The sequence below is a fragment of the Syngnathus scovelli genome, chromosome 7 (assembly GCF_024217435.2).
Source record: "Syngnathus scovelli strain Florida chromosome 7, RoL_Ssco_1.2, whole genome shotgun sequence".
NCBI lineage: Eukaryota > Metazoa > Chordata > Actinopteri > Syngnathiformes > Syngnathidae > Syngnathus > Syngnathus scovelli.
In genome coordinates this window covers 9,282,131-9,299,559 of record NC_090853.1, presented here as the reverse complement: position 1 = coordinate 9,299,559, position 17,429 = coordinate 9,282,131, and the positions used below count along the sequence as shown (strand labels likewise).

General features: G+C 41.7%; 2 protein-coding genes across 6 annotated transcripts in view; both read left to right on the top strand.

Moving 5' to 3' along the window:
• fli1 (Fli-1 proto-oncogene, ETS transcription factor) overlaps positions 1–13,633 on the top strand; it is a 28,164-nt gene extending 14,531 nt beyond the window's left edge. For all 5 annotated transcript variants that reach the window (XM_049726540.2, XM_049726539.2, XM_049726543.1 and 2 more), the window contains 5 exons: positions 4,971–5,039; positions 11,584–11,643; positions 11,774–11,833; positions 12,472–12,519; positions 12,602–13,633. In XM_049726540.2, coding sequence (XP_049582497.1) covers positions 4,971–5,039; positions 11,584–11,643; positions 11,774–11,833; positions 12,472–12,519; positions 12,602–13,131 — 767 coding nt within the window. In that variant the 3' untranslated portion in view covers positions 13,132–13,633. The remainder of the gene's footprint in view (positions 1–4,970; positions 5,040–11,583; positions 11,644–11,773; positions 11,834–12,471; positions 12,520–12,601) is intronic.
• A 9-nt stretch (positions 13,634–13,642) lies between these two features.
• Positions 13,643–17,429, top strand: part of kcnj5 (potassium inwardly rectifying channel subfamily J member 5) — a 35,158-nt gene continuing 31,371 nt past the window's right edge. Inside the window, exon 1 of the mRNA XM_049726546.1 lies at positions 13,643–16,850. The gene's annotated coding sequence lies outside the window, so the exon portion shown is untranslated. The remainder of the gene's footprint in view (positions 16,851–17,429) is intronic.

The following is a 17,429-nucleotide window of genomic DNA, read 5'->3' as shown; positions in this document are numbered from 1 at the left end:
GAGGCAGTATGCAAATGCCTTAGAAATATAAAATGTAACATCTGGCGGGGCTAAGATTTTTAAGTGTAGCAGTTTGGTCTCAGTGATTATCACAGAAACCTGTTGGGATGATTATCAAATACTTTGCATTCTAAGCTAAAGAACAGCGAGAGCTGCTTTCACTGCAGCAGAATATCAAGAAACCGCACTGAGTGGAGTGATTGATGTCTCTACTAAATTTAAAATGACTCCCCAAATGTTGTGATGGGCCTCAGGGTGATGTAATGGGAACTGTACTTTGTGGGTGTCAACAGTTTTTCCCGTGCATGTTGTCAGGGCAGAGAGGGATGCTTGTCATGAGTATAACAGTCTCATTGTGCAATGCTTCAGCGGGTGGATCTGTCTGACCGCCACGAGGCACAGCAGTTTTCATTATGGCCGTCGGCTGCAAGACTTAGCAACGGCTTACATGCTGTACCGTGACTTTGCCCAATGCTGCCCTGTCTTTTGATTTAGACCGTGTGTGCTCTGGAATCCTCTCCGCTTGCCCATTGAAATTGCTTTGGATCCATTCCCGACAAACAAAGCAACGAATGCTCCCTTCCCGTGCTTGGGCTGACCTGCTTTAGAGCAGCTGTCTGGGAAGCACAGCATATTATTGACACTGGAAGCCTACGGGCAAGACGAAGTGCGTTAGCACCAAATGTCTGAGAGAGACAGAGTAGGAAGATGGAGGGTTGAGGCAGACCCTGCAGGGACAATGATTTGGTAACTAAATCCATTCGCTTCTCTCCTGCACATAGTCAAAAGTAAACCTGTCCAGATAATAGACCTCTGGTTCCAATTGCGAGTGTTGGAGGCAGGCCGAGCACCTCAAGGGTCCAAAAAAAAATTATTGAGGGGACGGTTGAGCCAAGCCCTGTAGGTATTAGTGATATGAGGTCACGTGATGTCTAATAGACGTCTCCTTAATTTATTATCCCCCACCCACCTCCTGTCATTGATTTAAATGGGCACTGCAATCATTTCATAGACATCTGTGTGCATCATGCGTGAGTGTGTTTATTGAACCTCTGATTAACATTCCATTTCGTCATTAAGGTATGAATGTACACTGGGCAAAGGACTGGGACACACTTCCCCACCCTGCGGCCATAGTGTAGCCAAACATAGCCGCCATGTCCCGTGCAGATATATCATTCAGGTAGCCACACCACTGCCTCTGCCAGCACAATGGGAACATGTGTCTGGCCAAGCAGCTGCTTGTAACTACAAGGGTAGTTGCCAGTGCAATATTTTGGCTTGATTCTTTGTCACTTACCCAGATTTTTATAAATGATTGCTGTCCGCAACTCAATGTGCTTTCAATTTGGGCTGCAATTGGAGAATTTGTTCAAATTAGTCTGTCGAGGAGAGACCGTGGACTGTTTGCTTTATCGCACTCCGTCGGTCGGTTTGATACCACACGTGCAGGGAACCGAGCACACTTAAGGGGATGAAAGCCAGGTTAGGATATATATATATATATATATATATATATATATATATATATATATATATATATATATATATATATATATATATATATATATGTGCATATATATATATATATATATATATATATATATATATATATACACACACATATACACACACACACACATATACATATATTAGAGTATCAGTTCAATACTTTGGGGGAAAGTGCATGAAAACAGGCCAGGGTTGTAATGAGCGAGCCCCATTAGCAACAGTCCTGTTTGTCCACTGTCGCTGTTTCTTTTGTATCTGGATAGATTACAGTGGGAGTCGAGTCAAAATGGGCAAGTGGAAGGAAAAAAAACGAGCGATAAGTCTGGGCTTCTACACCGCACGGTTGCTGAGTGGGGGACATTCTCTTACCCTCAATAGTTTATACAGACCATAAACATCTGGCCTTAAAGGCTGAGTAGGGAAAATGTTTCTCTCTTTCTTTCTACCCTCGCAACATTTTTATTGAGCTTCTTGCGCATTAGTTCCATCTATTGGCAGGTTATCATTGGTGTGCAGGGGCTGGCTGGCCTGGCTCTGCGCCCCGTACTGTTAGCCGTCTGCTGCTAGCAGCCAAACTAAGTTAGTATGCAGCTGCTCAATTTAACGTGGGACTTCAGACACTGAGCGCTACAAAAATATATATCGCTTTGAAATAAGTGAAGATGCAGATGGCTCCTGCTATATAGGAATGCTGATATTGGACAACTGGATAATCAGTTGGACAGACATTATGATGGGCGACTGTTTTATAAATATGTTTCAGTCCCTTTTCTCTAAACCTACATCCATTCATGCTTTTTCAATAATGTTTATCCCGTGTCGGTTCAAAGGGTTGCTGAATTTAATCCCAGGTGATTTAATGGTGAACTCCTGTTTCTTGTTATTTGGTCAAGCAAGCCTTGTTGTTCCAATAACTTCAAATCAATGCAAACACGTGGAAATAACATCAAATCATTGGGGGCTGTTCTTTAATTTTACTAGCAATTGCGCCGATTATATCTGCGATTGGCTGGCAACCAGTTCAGGGTGTACTTCACCTACCATCCAAAGTCAGCTGGGATAGGCTTCAGTATGCCCGTGATCCTCGTGAGGATAAACGGTTCAGATAATGAATCTCTTTTTTTTTCATATTGATTAATTCACTTGTAAGCTTGTATGAGAGCGAGGATCGTTAGAATGAAAAACAAATGAACTGTAACAAACTATATAAACCAAAAGATTAATTTCATTCCCGCATACTAAAAGGAAAATCCGATTCTACATTATCTACTACATTATCGCATAAAATGACGTTATTTCGACAGTGGCCTTATTGTCTCCCTTTAAAAAGTTCAGTACTCTTAAGTGAGTTACTTGAAAGTTTCATTTGTTGACAAAGTCTATGCGGCATGTTTGGGTGATGATATCCTGTGGTTCCACAGAATAAACAACCTGGGTTGACGGAGGTCCATCAAGATGCTTGAAACCGAACTCTGTTAGTATTAGGCCCTGCCTTACTGGGGGAACTTCTTTTTTGCATCAGTGACATTACGTAATCTAGAGCAAGAAAGATGGAGGTTTTTTTTCTTGTGGGCCACGTACAGATTAGTAAATTGTGTTTGTTTTCGAAGAGAGGAAGAGGCCGTCCAAATAAATATGCAGCATAGTCAAAATTCCCTGTCATTTGCCTCGATCGCTCGCTCTCAGCCCTCCTTGCTCTCCCTCTCCAACGTTACAGCAATCCTGGATTTCTCTGCGGGATGGTTTGAGGTTTTTCTCAGCAATGCTGCCTGTTTGCCTGTCTGGGTCAGCCCACATATGTGCGCACAGTAGGAAAAGGGTTAAACAGCCCTTTTCCTTCTCCCCTCAGTCGCCCTCATTTTTTTGTTCATCTTTTCCCTTATACACGTTCTCCCTTATTCCAAACACACTTGTATTGGTGGCTCGCTTGCCTCTTGCGTGCCTGCACTCAGCATGAGGAATTATTTTTGTATGAGGAGCTGCGTTTGATTGCCGTGCAGGGACCCTGCCTCATACAATGGTTCCCCTGTTCGGAGGCCCCGGGTCTCTAAACGAGACCCAGAGCCTCGGGGGTGCTGTGGAATAGGTAGAACCAGAAGGGGTGGGGTGTTGGGAGGCTAGCGTACATTTGTGGAGCCCCCTTTAGCTCTACCCCCTAAAATAACAGAGCCTGAGTTGGCTACTCCAACCCCCTCAACACTAACAGGCACAGAGGTTCTGAATCAAATCATACACAAACTTTTCTCCGTCGTTATTCATTTTGTCCAATTCAGAAAAAATAAAAGAAGAAAACTTTCCCCCCAACTCAGCAGCTGTCTGTGTGCTAAATCTTAACACGCTCCACGTAGTAGCAGCTCTTGTGTTTTCCCTGTGCATTTTTTTTTGGGTCTGTTTTTCCACTCGCTGATTTATGCCTGGGGCAGCTAAAATTAAGAGAGCATTTTGGTGCCGCCCAGGGTGCCTGTGTGAGTGCAGGAATGCAGCGTTGGGTTCTGCTACATAAGGTGAAATAACTAGGCAGCCTTTATTATTCAAGACTAGACTTTGCTATTAAAACGCTGACTGACTTCAAGAGTTGTTCCTATATTTTAGGTGCATCGACTGTGTTGCACCTTGTTGCGTTTAGTTTGTTCAGTGTTTCTTACAAGATATGAACGTCACTGATTAGTTGATTATGTCCAAAATTAGACCTGGATCAGAAAATTTTATGAGAGGCCTGAATGCTAATAGGATTTTCTACCGCCACCTGCTGGTTGTGTACTCAGCTCATTGGACAGTAGTGGTCATTTAAACTTTTTTAGGGCAAGGTAGCGGCACATTTTTCTTACACGTCCATCCTTCCATCCATTATCCATACCCCTTGTCCCCACGGGGGTTGCGGGCATGCTGGAGCCTATCTCAGCAGTCATCGGGCACGAGGCAGGAGATACCCTGAATTGGTTGCCAGCCAGTCGCAGGGCACACAGAGACGAACAACCATTCGCTGTCACACTCACACCTATGGGCAATTTGGAGTGTTCAATCAGCCTCCCATGTATGTTTTTGGGATGTGGGAGGAAACCAGAGTACCCGGAGAAAAACCCACGCAAGCACAGGAAGAACATGCCAACTCCACACAGGGAGGCCAAACGTGAAATCAAACCTGCAATATCTGAATCATGAGGCGGACGTGCTAACCAGTGCCCTACCGTGCCGTTTCCTTACACGTCGTTATTCAAAATTTTAAACAATTTTTTTGAAAGCCTATGTCAAAATGTTCAAACCAGATATGAGTGTTCATGAATTGCTTTAAAAAATTCATGATGGGCTGAGTTTAGATGCTGCCAGTGGTAGCTGCAGGCCCTCATCATAGAAATTTCCCAGTTTAATTGTAAATTCAATCTTTAAAAACTTTTAAAACTTATTAATTTTCTGTTTTTCTAAGCTTTTAATGCCATTCAAATATGGTCTCCTTGCAGGTAGCTCGTCATTATCCTACACCACCCCATCACACACAGACCCGTCCCCACGTCTGGCTGCCAAAGAGGGTAAGAGCAATTCTTGTTCCTGTTTCTGTTTGAAATTCATGTTTCTAATTATAAATGGAAAAGTGATGTGAGCCAGAAATAGAAAGAAGAGAAAAAGTAGGAGAATAGGGGAAGTTGATGTCAGCAAATTGCATGTGGGAGTCCAAAGCACTTTTCATGCTCGCTTTTGTAACAAGCTCAGGCGGCAGGTGTAGCTTTTGTGTGTCAAAATGAGACAAGCCATCTTGGAGAGAATAGGAGCATATTAACAAGGAGCTAAAAAGTGGCCTGCTGATGAGTTCCATCCGCAGCAGGCAGGGTGAAGACAGACTGTGAATGCAGCGATTGTGGAAACGAGGGGAGTGGCATGAGGTGGATATGCATCAGTGACAGGTGCTGAGGCAACAATGTGTACCGTCAAGAAGAATGATTGGCTACATGTGATGGTTTAAAAGAGCGCAGTCAACGGATGTTTTGCATCTTTTTGGAAACATTAGGCCCAGTGGATATACTAAAAAGTCTACACTGTTTAAATTTACTATCAACACTATGTGACCTGGGATGGTCAACATTCAATTTATATGCCTCTTGAAAACTGTTGCGGTCATAAAACCTTGGGGACACTAGCGTATGCTTTGAACTATTGTTTTTACAAAAACACTAAAAAAAGCACCATCTCCGGCTTTCTTTTCTGCTGCAGATGTGTGTTATGGGTCATATTTGTCCTTAATTCCCATGCAAATTATAATAAGATAAGGACAAAACACAGCTGATTCTTACTGCTCTAAATGCAAGTCATTTAAAACGTAACTTATCTTATCTGCTTGTTGGACATGCTACTTAAAGTATCGTCACAAAAAAACAAGAAAAAAATCTTTCTTAGCATATTAAAGTGATGTTTTTTTGTGGTATGCATGACAACTGTGACGTGTTCAACGCCAGAGGCAATTTTCTGAAAAAAAATCAAAATGAACCGAGTTGAACCATCTTTCCAACTAAATCATAGCGAGAAGCTGAACTAAGCCTATTAGGACAACGCCCAGAGCGACTTCCTACGGATACCTTTTCACTCTACAAACATTACTGTGCTGACACTACGCAAACATGGCCGAAACTCCCATTTCGAAAAGAAAGCTACACATCCTTTACATCAGCTATATGGTGTCACCACCAGAGGAGCAAAAGCGCACTGCAATAACAATGATAGCGCGACAAGCAGGATGAGAGGCCCATCCAGGCAGGAAAAGAGGAAACTCTGCGTCTGATAAGTGTCCGAGAATGCCCTCGGACACGTTATCTGCCCCAGGCGGCGAGCGCTAGTCGGCTAATGTCGCAAGGGTTCTATACAGTACATTGGGAAGGCCAGATAAGATTCTGCTCGGTCACCCCTCGACCCCGGCCTTCCTGCTTCTCAGCACCAGGTATTTGGACTGGCACGAATAGCGGGTCACTCCCTTCGAGAGCATTTCCCTTTCACAAGAGGTGACTATTATGAGCCGCCCGACTCTGAATATACATACATGTGATCCATTCTTTAGTCAATGCTCAGCCTCCACCCAGCGAAAAAACTGAGGATACAAATGTGTAATATGCTTGAACCCTAATGACCCTGAAATAATGCAACCTACGTAGAACTACCCATGCTCTAGCTTGCTGTTTTTTAATGTTGTGAGTTTGGGGACAGATTCTAGTCCAATGATCAACAGTCAACAACACAAATTTGTCAAATTTGTAAAGATTCCAAGGGAAAATATAACATTGTCTGTAGACTTTTTAAGATCTTTGTGCATTATATTTAAGGATCAAGTGTGCAATTAAGGCAATTTGGGAACACATACAGATGCTTGAAGACTTTTTTATTGGATTTGTAAAAAATTGTTTGAGGGGCAAAATGAAGCGTCCAGCATCCAGTGTGCCTTCCTGTTTGTAATATTGTTATAATTTTCGATAGTAGACATTTACAAAGTTTTGCTTCAATATGTCATAAAAATGTGAGGCAAACAAAGTTAGCTTCAGGATCAGGCTTTACCAGACAGTTTCACAGATCAGCACTGCCAGATGTTCATGTTCATATTGCCATTTGAGTGGAGCCAAATACTTTGCAGACTCTTTGGGGTTGAGTAAGCACGAGCATCCCGCTGGAGACAACCCATAATCTGGCCCAGACACTGCGGTGTAAAATGCAATGTTATGAATAAAAGACAGCGTATGAAACGCGGAATGTAGCAGCAAGGAAAGGGTGTGTCTGTGCGTCAGTGCTATTGCGTCTGAGTGTGTGTGTTTAAAATCCGTCTCCTTGTGGATTGGCATGCGTGTGCACGTGTGGCTGCCTGCATGCTACATTGGTTTTGACCAGCTTTTCCTAAACTTAGTATCATGATCCAAAACGTGTAATGTTGTGAGTGTGTGCATGTGTGTGCGTGTGTGTATTTATATATTAAAAATCAAGCAAAATCAAATGAATTATTAATAATAGTTAGATGTAACCTTAATTTACATGTGTAGTGTACATAAGTTATCTCTGAGAAGAATTTTAGTTCGTTTCTAATCATTAGTATTTTTAAACATGATAAAAATAATCCATCCAGCCATTTTCTATACCACTTATCCTCACAGTTTGCAAACTTGCTGGAGTTTATCTCAGCTGATTTTGTGAACTGGCCAGCAGCCAATTGCAGAGCAGACATATACCTGTAGACCGGGAGTCAACAACTTGAGACTTGAGCATTGTAGGTTGCACTTTCACCTGTCTGCTGTAGCTTTCTATGACTTTGGAAAATATATTGGGTTTAATTTTGAATATAATTCAAATATAATTCTAAATTTGACTATTATGTTCAATACCTGATGCTAAGCTTTATTGAACTATTTGAAATGAATAAATCCAAGAAAACCTTTTGAATAAAACAAACACTTTACTTCTACGCCCAACATGAATTACGTATATTAAGATCAAACATTGCTCACGCCAAGATGAAGGTTTTGTCTATTGCCCTGATGTGCTGATACTGTACATTGAGATTCAGAAACATAAAAATCCCTGAATATTTTAGGTTGTATAGTGAACTCGTACTTTTCATTTCAGTTGACAGGTGACTTCATCCTCCACATACAATAAAATGATGGCGAAACACAGAGGACAAATGGCATTTTCGGTTTACTGCACGTGGATAATTTAAATTTGGCTTTAATTTCGCAAATACAAAGAGGACTTAAATGGACATATTTTTAAGTAACCTACAACTAAGTGAAATAAAATGTTCACTGTAGCAATTTACTGATGTGCAATAGACTACAACACAGAGGAGGGTGAATGTTAGTGGGTAGCACAATGATGTCGCTCTCACTCTCTCTCTCTCGTCTCTCTCATATCAAGTCTTTCCACCACCTTTCTCGCCTTCTCTGTCTAGCACTCTGGCCTTGTTTTGACTAACTGGTCGCACAGTCCAAAGTCTCCCAGGAGCGCGCACCACACCCCAGACATGAGTGGAAACTGGCTCGAGTCACAGTCAGAGCAATGCCTGGAAAAATGAGAGAGGTGGGAGAGAGTGGGGGAGGCAATTTTGGGGTTGCGCTCTTGGGTCGACGTCTGCGTGGCTGGCTCGCTCTGCATTGCCCTCACATCGTTTGACTTATTTTTTTGGTGTGTGTGCTTTACATCTGCTGCTTCTCCTTCTGTGCTTTCGCTCCCCTCTCGCAACCTCTCGCTGTGGTGAACTCCACAGAAACAAGAGTTACAAAAGTAGATTGCGGTGTCACACTTTCTGAAGTGTCGCTACTTCTTTCTTTAGTCTCACTGTTTTGTTGGTGAAGGCAACAACTTTAAATCGATATCAATAACCCTCCAAAGTATGTATGAGTTCGGCCTGTCCTAACCAGGAAGTTCATTATTATTGTTTTCCTTCTAAATTCCAAACAGTTAGTCCTCTTTTCCAATATTTGCTTCTCATTGAAGATTTATTTCTTCCCGTCTCTTATTTCTATCGGCCATCTTCTTTGCATGTAGATGGAGCAGACCTTGCGAGGTTCCTTTCAAGGTGCTGTCGAGTGTGTTGCTGCTTTTTTTTTGGGAGGGGGGGCTCGCCTGTGGTGGTTCGAATGAAGAGGTGGGGAGGGAGGAGAAAGGGCCAGTAAAACAAAGAGAGGTTGTCTACAGGCGAGGTAGGCAGGAAACACAAGTCTCCGAGGACTCGCTGCTCCTCAGCCTGCACCAGATTGGACCTGACAACCGCTCAGCCACGGCAGGCTGCTTGTTCTTTGTCCCGTTTCGCCCCCCACCCGCCCCAACTTTTCATCATTCTAATGACTTTTTGCAAGTTAATATCCATTGCCCTCATGCTTATATCTGCGCTCTCAATTTCCATTTTACTACACTTTGAATATCACCCCCTGAAATGGGCCCTTTGGTGGAATATTTTAGGGTTTTAAATGTTTAATATGTGGAAAATAATTGATGAGATGAAAAGATTACTCTGCAGCATATATTTTCCCATTTAAAGGACTCAACAATATATATAATAAAATATCCTTCTTAAAAGGTTTTTGAACTTGTGAATGAAACTTTCAGAGTTGAGCATGATATCAAAGAGAAGTTTGGCTTGCATTTTATTTATTACAGTTGGCTGCAGTTGTAAGCAGATGCTGGTTTGTTTTTCGAGCTGTCAATATATTTTTGTCCACAAGAGGGCAATACCGCACAGTAGTTATGGGTCTGAGAAGAATGGCATGGGGATGAAAATGAGGATGATGACCTTCACTGGTGCGGGCTAAATGATTTTCAATGCTTATGTTCGTAATAAAATAACTATAAACCCTGGTTATAAACATATTCATATACTGTAATAATACTTTATTCTTACATCATTTCTGGTTTTGGGGTCTTTTGAACTCCCTACACACGCGCACGCGCACACACACACACACACACACACACACACACGCACACGCACACACATACACACACACTCACGCATACATATAAAATTTAGCCATGTCAACTTGAGAGCTTTTTAAACATTCTGCTTCACTCATGGGAAAAGGGATTGCCTCTTGACCTTGAAAACAGCGTGCGGATCCCAGTCGCGACCTCTGTCATCACACTTACACCTCTATTGCCTTGTGGGAGAAGCACAAATGATTTGAATTGGAAATACAAAAAAAAGAAGAAATAATGTGCGGCTGCCAAACACTTTAGAATTCTGTGTGTTCTGGCAACTGTTTGAGCTGTGAGAATAATAGCCATCAAAGGTGCTGGCCAGTTGCACTACGAGTATAGCAGTGTGTCTTTGAGACTCAGCCATGGGGATCATCACATCCTCTGTTTTACCTGTTTGTGTCAGAGTGACTGATTGTTCTTGGAGGCCCTCCAGATACACAGCAAAATCCACGCAAAAGTGAGCCAGGGTTGGCCATTTGTCAAACTTTCATGAAGGGAGGAAGTGAACGCGCCACACGTGGAACTGTGAACTTTGGCCGTTAATTTGCTTTTTATTTGTGGTCAGGGCCGTCGCAAGGTGCCCGGTAGTCTGTAATCGTTGTCTAACAGTGTGCCACAATCATCCCTTTGTGCCAAAAACAACAACACTGCCATGGCCAGATATCCTGTCAAGAGCCACTTTAGCCGCATTCGCAGCGATTGATTAATGTGCTGTTGGTACTGGATAAATAATCTGGTACACGGCAATGATATACTGTATTGTCACTACGTACAAGGAGGATAAAGTTAAAGTTAAAGTCCCAATGATCATCGTCACACACACATCTGGGTGTGGTGAAATTTGTCCTCTGCATTTAACCCATCCCCATGTGATTTTGATCCATCCCCTGGGGGAGAGGGGAGCAGTGAGCAGCAGCGGTGCCGCGCTCGGGAATCATTTGGTGATCTGACCCCCCAATTCCAACCCTTAATGCTGAGTGCCAAGCAGGGAGGCAATGGGTCCCATTTTTATAGTCTTTGGTATGACCCGGCCGGGGTTTGAACCCACAACCTTCCAGTCTCAGGGCGGACACTCTACTACTAGGCCACTGAGCTAGTATTGTGAATGTTGACAACGAAATTATAATATGACTATAGAGCGAGCATTGATTCTCTAAATGTAGTACACATACCAGTAACAATCACTGAATTATGTACTAAATGTTCAAATTGAGCATAATGTTACATTGTTCTAAAGAAAATGTGTTCAATTGTATTTATCTTTTAAGTAAAATACATTTAAATTTTATCTTGAAGAATTTCTGAGGGCCCCCGGGATGTTGGGACCTCTGTGAACTTCATTTTTAAAAAGGGAAAAAAACAGCCTTAAGCAAACATTTGCTTTGATGAATACTGCATTTAGGGCCAAGTTTCCTTTTTTTCCCCCCTGTGATTCATTAATATATTTCTCTTTGTCGGATCAACTCTGGCACCCTTGCAGAGGAGTTGGCACACACAAAAGTCTATAAATACAGTAAATATGTAAAACTCACACTGTAGCAGGCTAGCACATTGCAAAGAAATAGACCTTCCCGTTATTAATGCATTTTAGACATGGTTTAAATGTTGCCCTCCATTTTTTTTTTTTAGACCCTTCATATGATGCTGTACGACGGACGGGATGGTCAAACAACATGCACAGTGCCAAAGGTGAGGACTAAAAGCACTGCAAAAAAGATGTTAGAGAGTCTAGCCAATAGCTGCTGTCGCCTTCTCCAAGGCAGGGAGTCAATGTGTTGCCAGTAAAGATTTCTTTGTCAATCTCTCCTTCTATCTCCAGGCTCTCCAGTGGCAACTCAGAATGTGACCAAGACTGCTGAGCAGCCCCGAGCTCAACCAGGTATCATTTGTTAATCTCTTTTTTTGGCCATCACTGTCGCAACCCCTATAAATTAGTTGATTGTTTTTCAAGTGAGCCAAGTTTGAGCCAAGTAAAGTGAGCCACATTTGATTTTCTTTTCATCTGTGGCAGAATCCTTTATATGTGTTTTCCTTAATTTTCTTATCTTCAAACACCTCCCTCAAACTGACAAGTAATTTTGCATTTAATTAAAAAAAGGGTTGTTCTGGAGCTATCTCTGTCTATCTTTCACATACGGGCATGAAAATAGTTTTAGAAAAAAATTGTCTTTTGGGCATACGCTCTTTGTGTGTATAACACAGGGGATTGTTAACCCGGCTACTCAATGTATCTATTGCAGCGACTTTCAGCATTTTGCTGTCGACTACAAAATGCCCGAAAAACCTCTTTTGTACTAATAAAGCCGTCCCCCTTCACAGTTACTTGGCAATGTGAAATTGTTGGGGGGAGAATCTATTTTCATGGTGGAATCTACCTTGGAAGGAAAATATCTCTCCTGCTTTCAGTCCAATATCTGTTATCCTCCCACGTGTATTCTTTCACTCCCTCTGTTCTATGCCAACTAGTACAGGTCAGAGTCCCTTTCATGAGCATAAGGTGTCTGCTTCTGTTCACAGATCCTTACCAAATACTTGGTCCCACCAGTAGTCGCTTAGCCAACCCTGGTAAGAATGTTGCTTAACACGTTTTAAAACAATTTTAGTGCCTCTCTCATTCAACAATGCCTCCTCTTCTTCTGCTCGTCAGGTTCAGGTCAGATCCAACTTTGGCAGTTCCTCTTGGAACTCTTGTCGGACAGCGCCAATGCCGGCTGCATCACCTGGGAGGGCACCAACGGCGAGTTCAAGATGACGGACCCGGACGAGGTGGCGCGACGCTGGGGCGAGCGCAAGAGCAAACCCAATATGAACTACGACAAACTGAGCCGGGCTCTACGCTACTACTACGATAAAAACATCATGACCAAAGTGCACGGCAAGCGCTACGCCTATAAGTTTGACTTCCACGGCATCGCCCAGGCGCTGCAGCCGCATCCCACCGAGTCGTCCATGTATAAGTACCCCTCGGACCTAGCCTACGTCCCTTCTTACCACAGCCACCAGCAGAAGGTCAACTTCGTATCCCCTCACCCTCCGTCCATGCCGGTTACCTCCTCCAACTTCTTTGGACCAACTGCTCCATACTGGAGCTCGCCCACCGCCGGCATCTACCCCAACCCTAACGTCCCCCGCCACCCGAATACACACGTGCCTTCCCATCTGGGCAGTTACTATTAAACACCTCTATCTAACCACCCACTAGCCATGCCCGCCATTGCTGACCTGTACTCCCAATGACGCTATACCCCAAAGAAGGCAATGAAGAGGAAATCGAAAGAGATGATTTTATATTTGTTAAGATTTTTGAAACAACTGGATGCTATGGTCCAAAATGGAATACTACTTATCTTAAGAAGACTTGATCTTTTGGACATGTGCCTTTATCCTCCACATCCTCCTAAAAGCTGCACCGAGTTCTTCTCCAAAACGTTTGCCAAGCCAAAGCCTGAGAACAGAAGAGCAATCATGTCTGCCTCCTCAGCCCAGACATGGCCCTTTATTTACGGGTCTCAATCTCCATCCTCCCGAGTACATTACCGCCATTACGCTTGAAAGCATCTGCTCTTTCCACCATCTACAACCTTGTCGGGGTTTGTTATTCCCACCACATCGAAGCCTTCATCTTTTTTCCCAGCGCCTCTGCTCGTCCACCTGTATCATTTTATGTGTGTGTAGAGAGTCTACCCCCCCCCCCCACACACACACACACACACACACACACACACCACCACCACCAAACTCAACACACACACGATATGGACCTTTCTCGCCTATGAATGAAAGTTGGCAACTGGAATATGCCATTCACAATTTAATTTATCCTCCAAACTGGAAGGCAAGAGAGGAGTCCAATAGCGAGGAAGCAAGCGCTGTATGTCTGCTGAACTGTCAGTTGTACTTTAAATGCTTTCTGCATTGCGTGCGGAGTTGATGACAGGCCATGTGTACAGCTCTCTTGTGCTGAGGAAGCCGAGTCAACGCGTAATCGAAACAATTTTGCAACAAGTCAACCCAGGCCGACACACTCGGCTATTAAAAGTTTACTGCGTTGTCGCCTCGAAGCCATGTTTTGTCTCTCCACCGTGTCAGTATTAATGTGAATGTTGTTCAGTTTGTGTCTTAAAAGAGGATTTCAAATCAAAGATTGTCAGGTGGTTTCATTTTGTAAACAAGGAAACAAACAAGAAATGACCAAGGCCATTAATTTGAATAGTTTTCGTCATTCTAAAATATGTAAAATCCTTGTCTTGGTTTCATCGTGGTGATAAAGTCCAACAAGACAGTCAATCTAGAATAATGCATTCCAGTAAACTGAGCACATCCAGTTTACTGTGATGACATGAATTGAACTTCAAAAGTGTTTGCATCATTCTTTAACTGCTGTCCTGCCCAGTTTTCATTCGACTCAAGACATTCCCTGATGAAAAATCGGACAATTTTTGATTTGTTTAATGACTGCCACTGTGTCTCTTCTCTTTTTTGGGCAAGTCAGGATCCTGTAGGTCACACTGCGAAATGGCTTTCTCAACTTTTTGTGTTAGTCAACAGTGTCAAGTTGCATATTACCAGGGCTGGATCCTAGTTTGAGAGCAGCATGTATGCTTGAATGTTAGTTTCTCACTGATCTAAAGGCCAGATAAACATGCACATGGACTTCCTCATGTAATTGCATCATATCATCACATGTTCATCTTCAAGTGCATAGGCGCTAAAGAGCAAATGCACTCCATGACCAGTAAGTGAAGCAGACACTTGAAAGTAAATGACGTTGGACTAAGGTTATCGGAGAACAAAACCAATTTTAAATATGACGAGTTGAAACAAGGAATTCCTCAGATTCGCAAACGCTGTGCGTTTGTCAGACCTATTTTTTATTATTTTATATGCATCATCAACTAGGCATTAAAGCAACTTACTGTATAAATTATGCAGAGTTATTTTCATATGTGACACAGTATTAAAAAGAGACAAGAGAATTAATACGAGTTGACCTCGGTCAAAAAAAAAAAAATACAAATCTTTGAAGTCCATTTCTGCTCAGTAGTTTTTTCAGCATTTTAAGCGTTTTTATATTTGTACATTTGGGCAATACATTTTTAGCTTTTTTATTATTATTTCTTATTGTAATTATTTTGTATGAGATTGTGTAACATCCCAAGTGCCTTTGTGTACACAAGCTAAGCCTTCTCCCAAACACAAGTGACTGCTTGAATCCAATAACAGGGACCATTTAACGCTGTCTGCAACATGTGATTAGGACAATTCTTTAATCACCGTTGAAGTCGAATAGTCCCAAAAAAATTGGTGGATATTAAGATATTGTATGTAAATGAATGAAAATGGCATTAACATCCATCAGCTTCCACCTGAAATAAAAAGGGAAATTTCTAATGCACCCTGATCATGCCTCTATACTACTTCATGTACTACTATATGTGCGTGTGTGTGTGCACGTGTGTGTGTGCTTGTGTGTGTATAATTGTACAATTAATCAATTATAATTATTGTTATTATTATATTATTGTTATTATTGTCATTCCAGCATGTATGAAGTCGTACCTTTTCAAAAATGTTGTATAGGAAAAAGGGCTTTTGTATAGGAAAATGTGAGTAATAAATGTTTTTACCTCTCGTGACACCTATAAGTGCATTTAGCCTGTTTCTATGGCAACATGGCCACTTTTCATTTTGAGAACAATTGGCCTCAAGTTTGTGAAACTTTTTTTCCACATGGACCAAGGTGACTATTTTATTAATACTTGTTCATTGTGAGGCAAGTTTTTCGAAAACATAAAACAGCCATTAGGCTTTCTAGCCTTCGTCTTGATCAATGATGATCAAGTCTTATCTGACAAGGCATTTTAAAAGTACATGCACAAACAGATAATGGAAAGACACTAGTGAAATTCTACACAATATATACACATTTAGCAACTCTTATGTCACTGGGTATGTCTAATGCATTCTTAGGCAATGTTCTTGCAATCAAACTTCACAACAATGTTTTAATACTGAGATCAAGCGGACTGTATTGAGCCCATTATGCTCTAGATATGTATCTATATGTACATAAGAAAGTTCCCATGCTTTTCTTGATGAATAAAAACATAATGCTATGATTGCAAATATAAAGACATGCTCAAACTTCTAAACATTATTGTTATTGCAAATATTAGCTGAATGGTTGTGAATGGTTGATTGTCTGTATGTGCCTTGCAAATGACAGTCAGATTCAGCTCATCGACCCGAGTGAGAATAAGCGTTCAAGAAAGTCTTATGCTCAAATTATATAAATGCATCAAACTATTTTATTCTGTTGTAAGATGTGTGTGCAGTATACACTACATGTTTCAATTCTCATCAGGTTAACTTCAAAAGTCAGATATTATTCCTTTTATTTAAAAAAAATAATACTATTCGGTTTTCATCATGTGGTTGAGCTCACAGTGGTTGAAGAATCAGAGCATAAATGTATGATCATTCTCCAAATCAAATCAAAAAACAGATTATTGTAATTTTGAAAATTTAATGATTCAAGATTACAGAGCTGTCACGACCCGTCCCCGATCGTGTCATAGTTTCTGTCAGTCTGTCTGTGTGCTCGCCCTTCCCCTCCTGTGTGCCCTGATCAGTGTGATCATCCTCACCTGCCTCTCATTAGCTGTCTTGTATTTAAGTCCTGTCTGCCCCTCACTCACCTTTCGGATCGTTGATGTCTTCTTGTCTGACATCTTTGTTGGTCGGTTACATTTCTGTTAGCCCGTCTATTGGTCAGTCCAATTGTTTCTGTTTCGTTCTCCATTCCAATTCCATTTTCCCTCAATTAACCCATGTCAAAGCTGCATTTGGTCGCCCTGCTCCATTCCAATCCTGACAAGAGCTCAATGTTGAAAAAGGTAAATTTATCTCATCACCTATCGGCAGTTTTTTTTAATATGATACTCATTTTTTGTATTTTGTATAATAAACCATATTGGTGAAAGTCATTTTGTGGCACTCTACTAAAACAAATGTAGAATAGCAAATAAACACCGCCATCAGCGCATTATCCAGTTCTGTGGTGAGAAGATATGCCAAACAAATGTTGTGTGAATGTGTGTGTGTGTGTTTTGAATGGTGAGCTTATACAACATGACAATATGACACCACTATTATAACCACGTGTATATACTCATAGAGCACTCGGATTACTCTAACCTTGCAATCACCATGGTAAGCATGAGTGCTTGGAGTGGAATGATACTATAGTGTCACAGTTTGATATTTTTTAAAATATTTTTTAATTACAAATGCATGCATTTTTTTATGTGTTTTATTACTATCTTTTCAACCCACCGGTAGATACCTTTATATCTCTTGATAAAAGATGAAAGGACGTCACATGACCACAACAGGTCAGCCGTGATTACCTGAGCCCTTAGCATAAGTGATGTTATTTTAATTCAGTCGACAGCAGGTGACGAAATGCCTTTTTA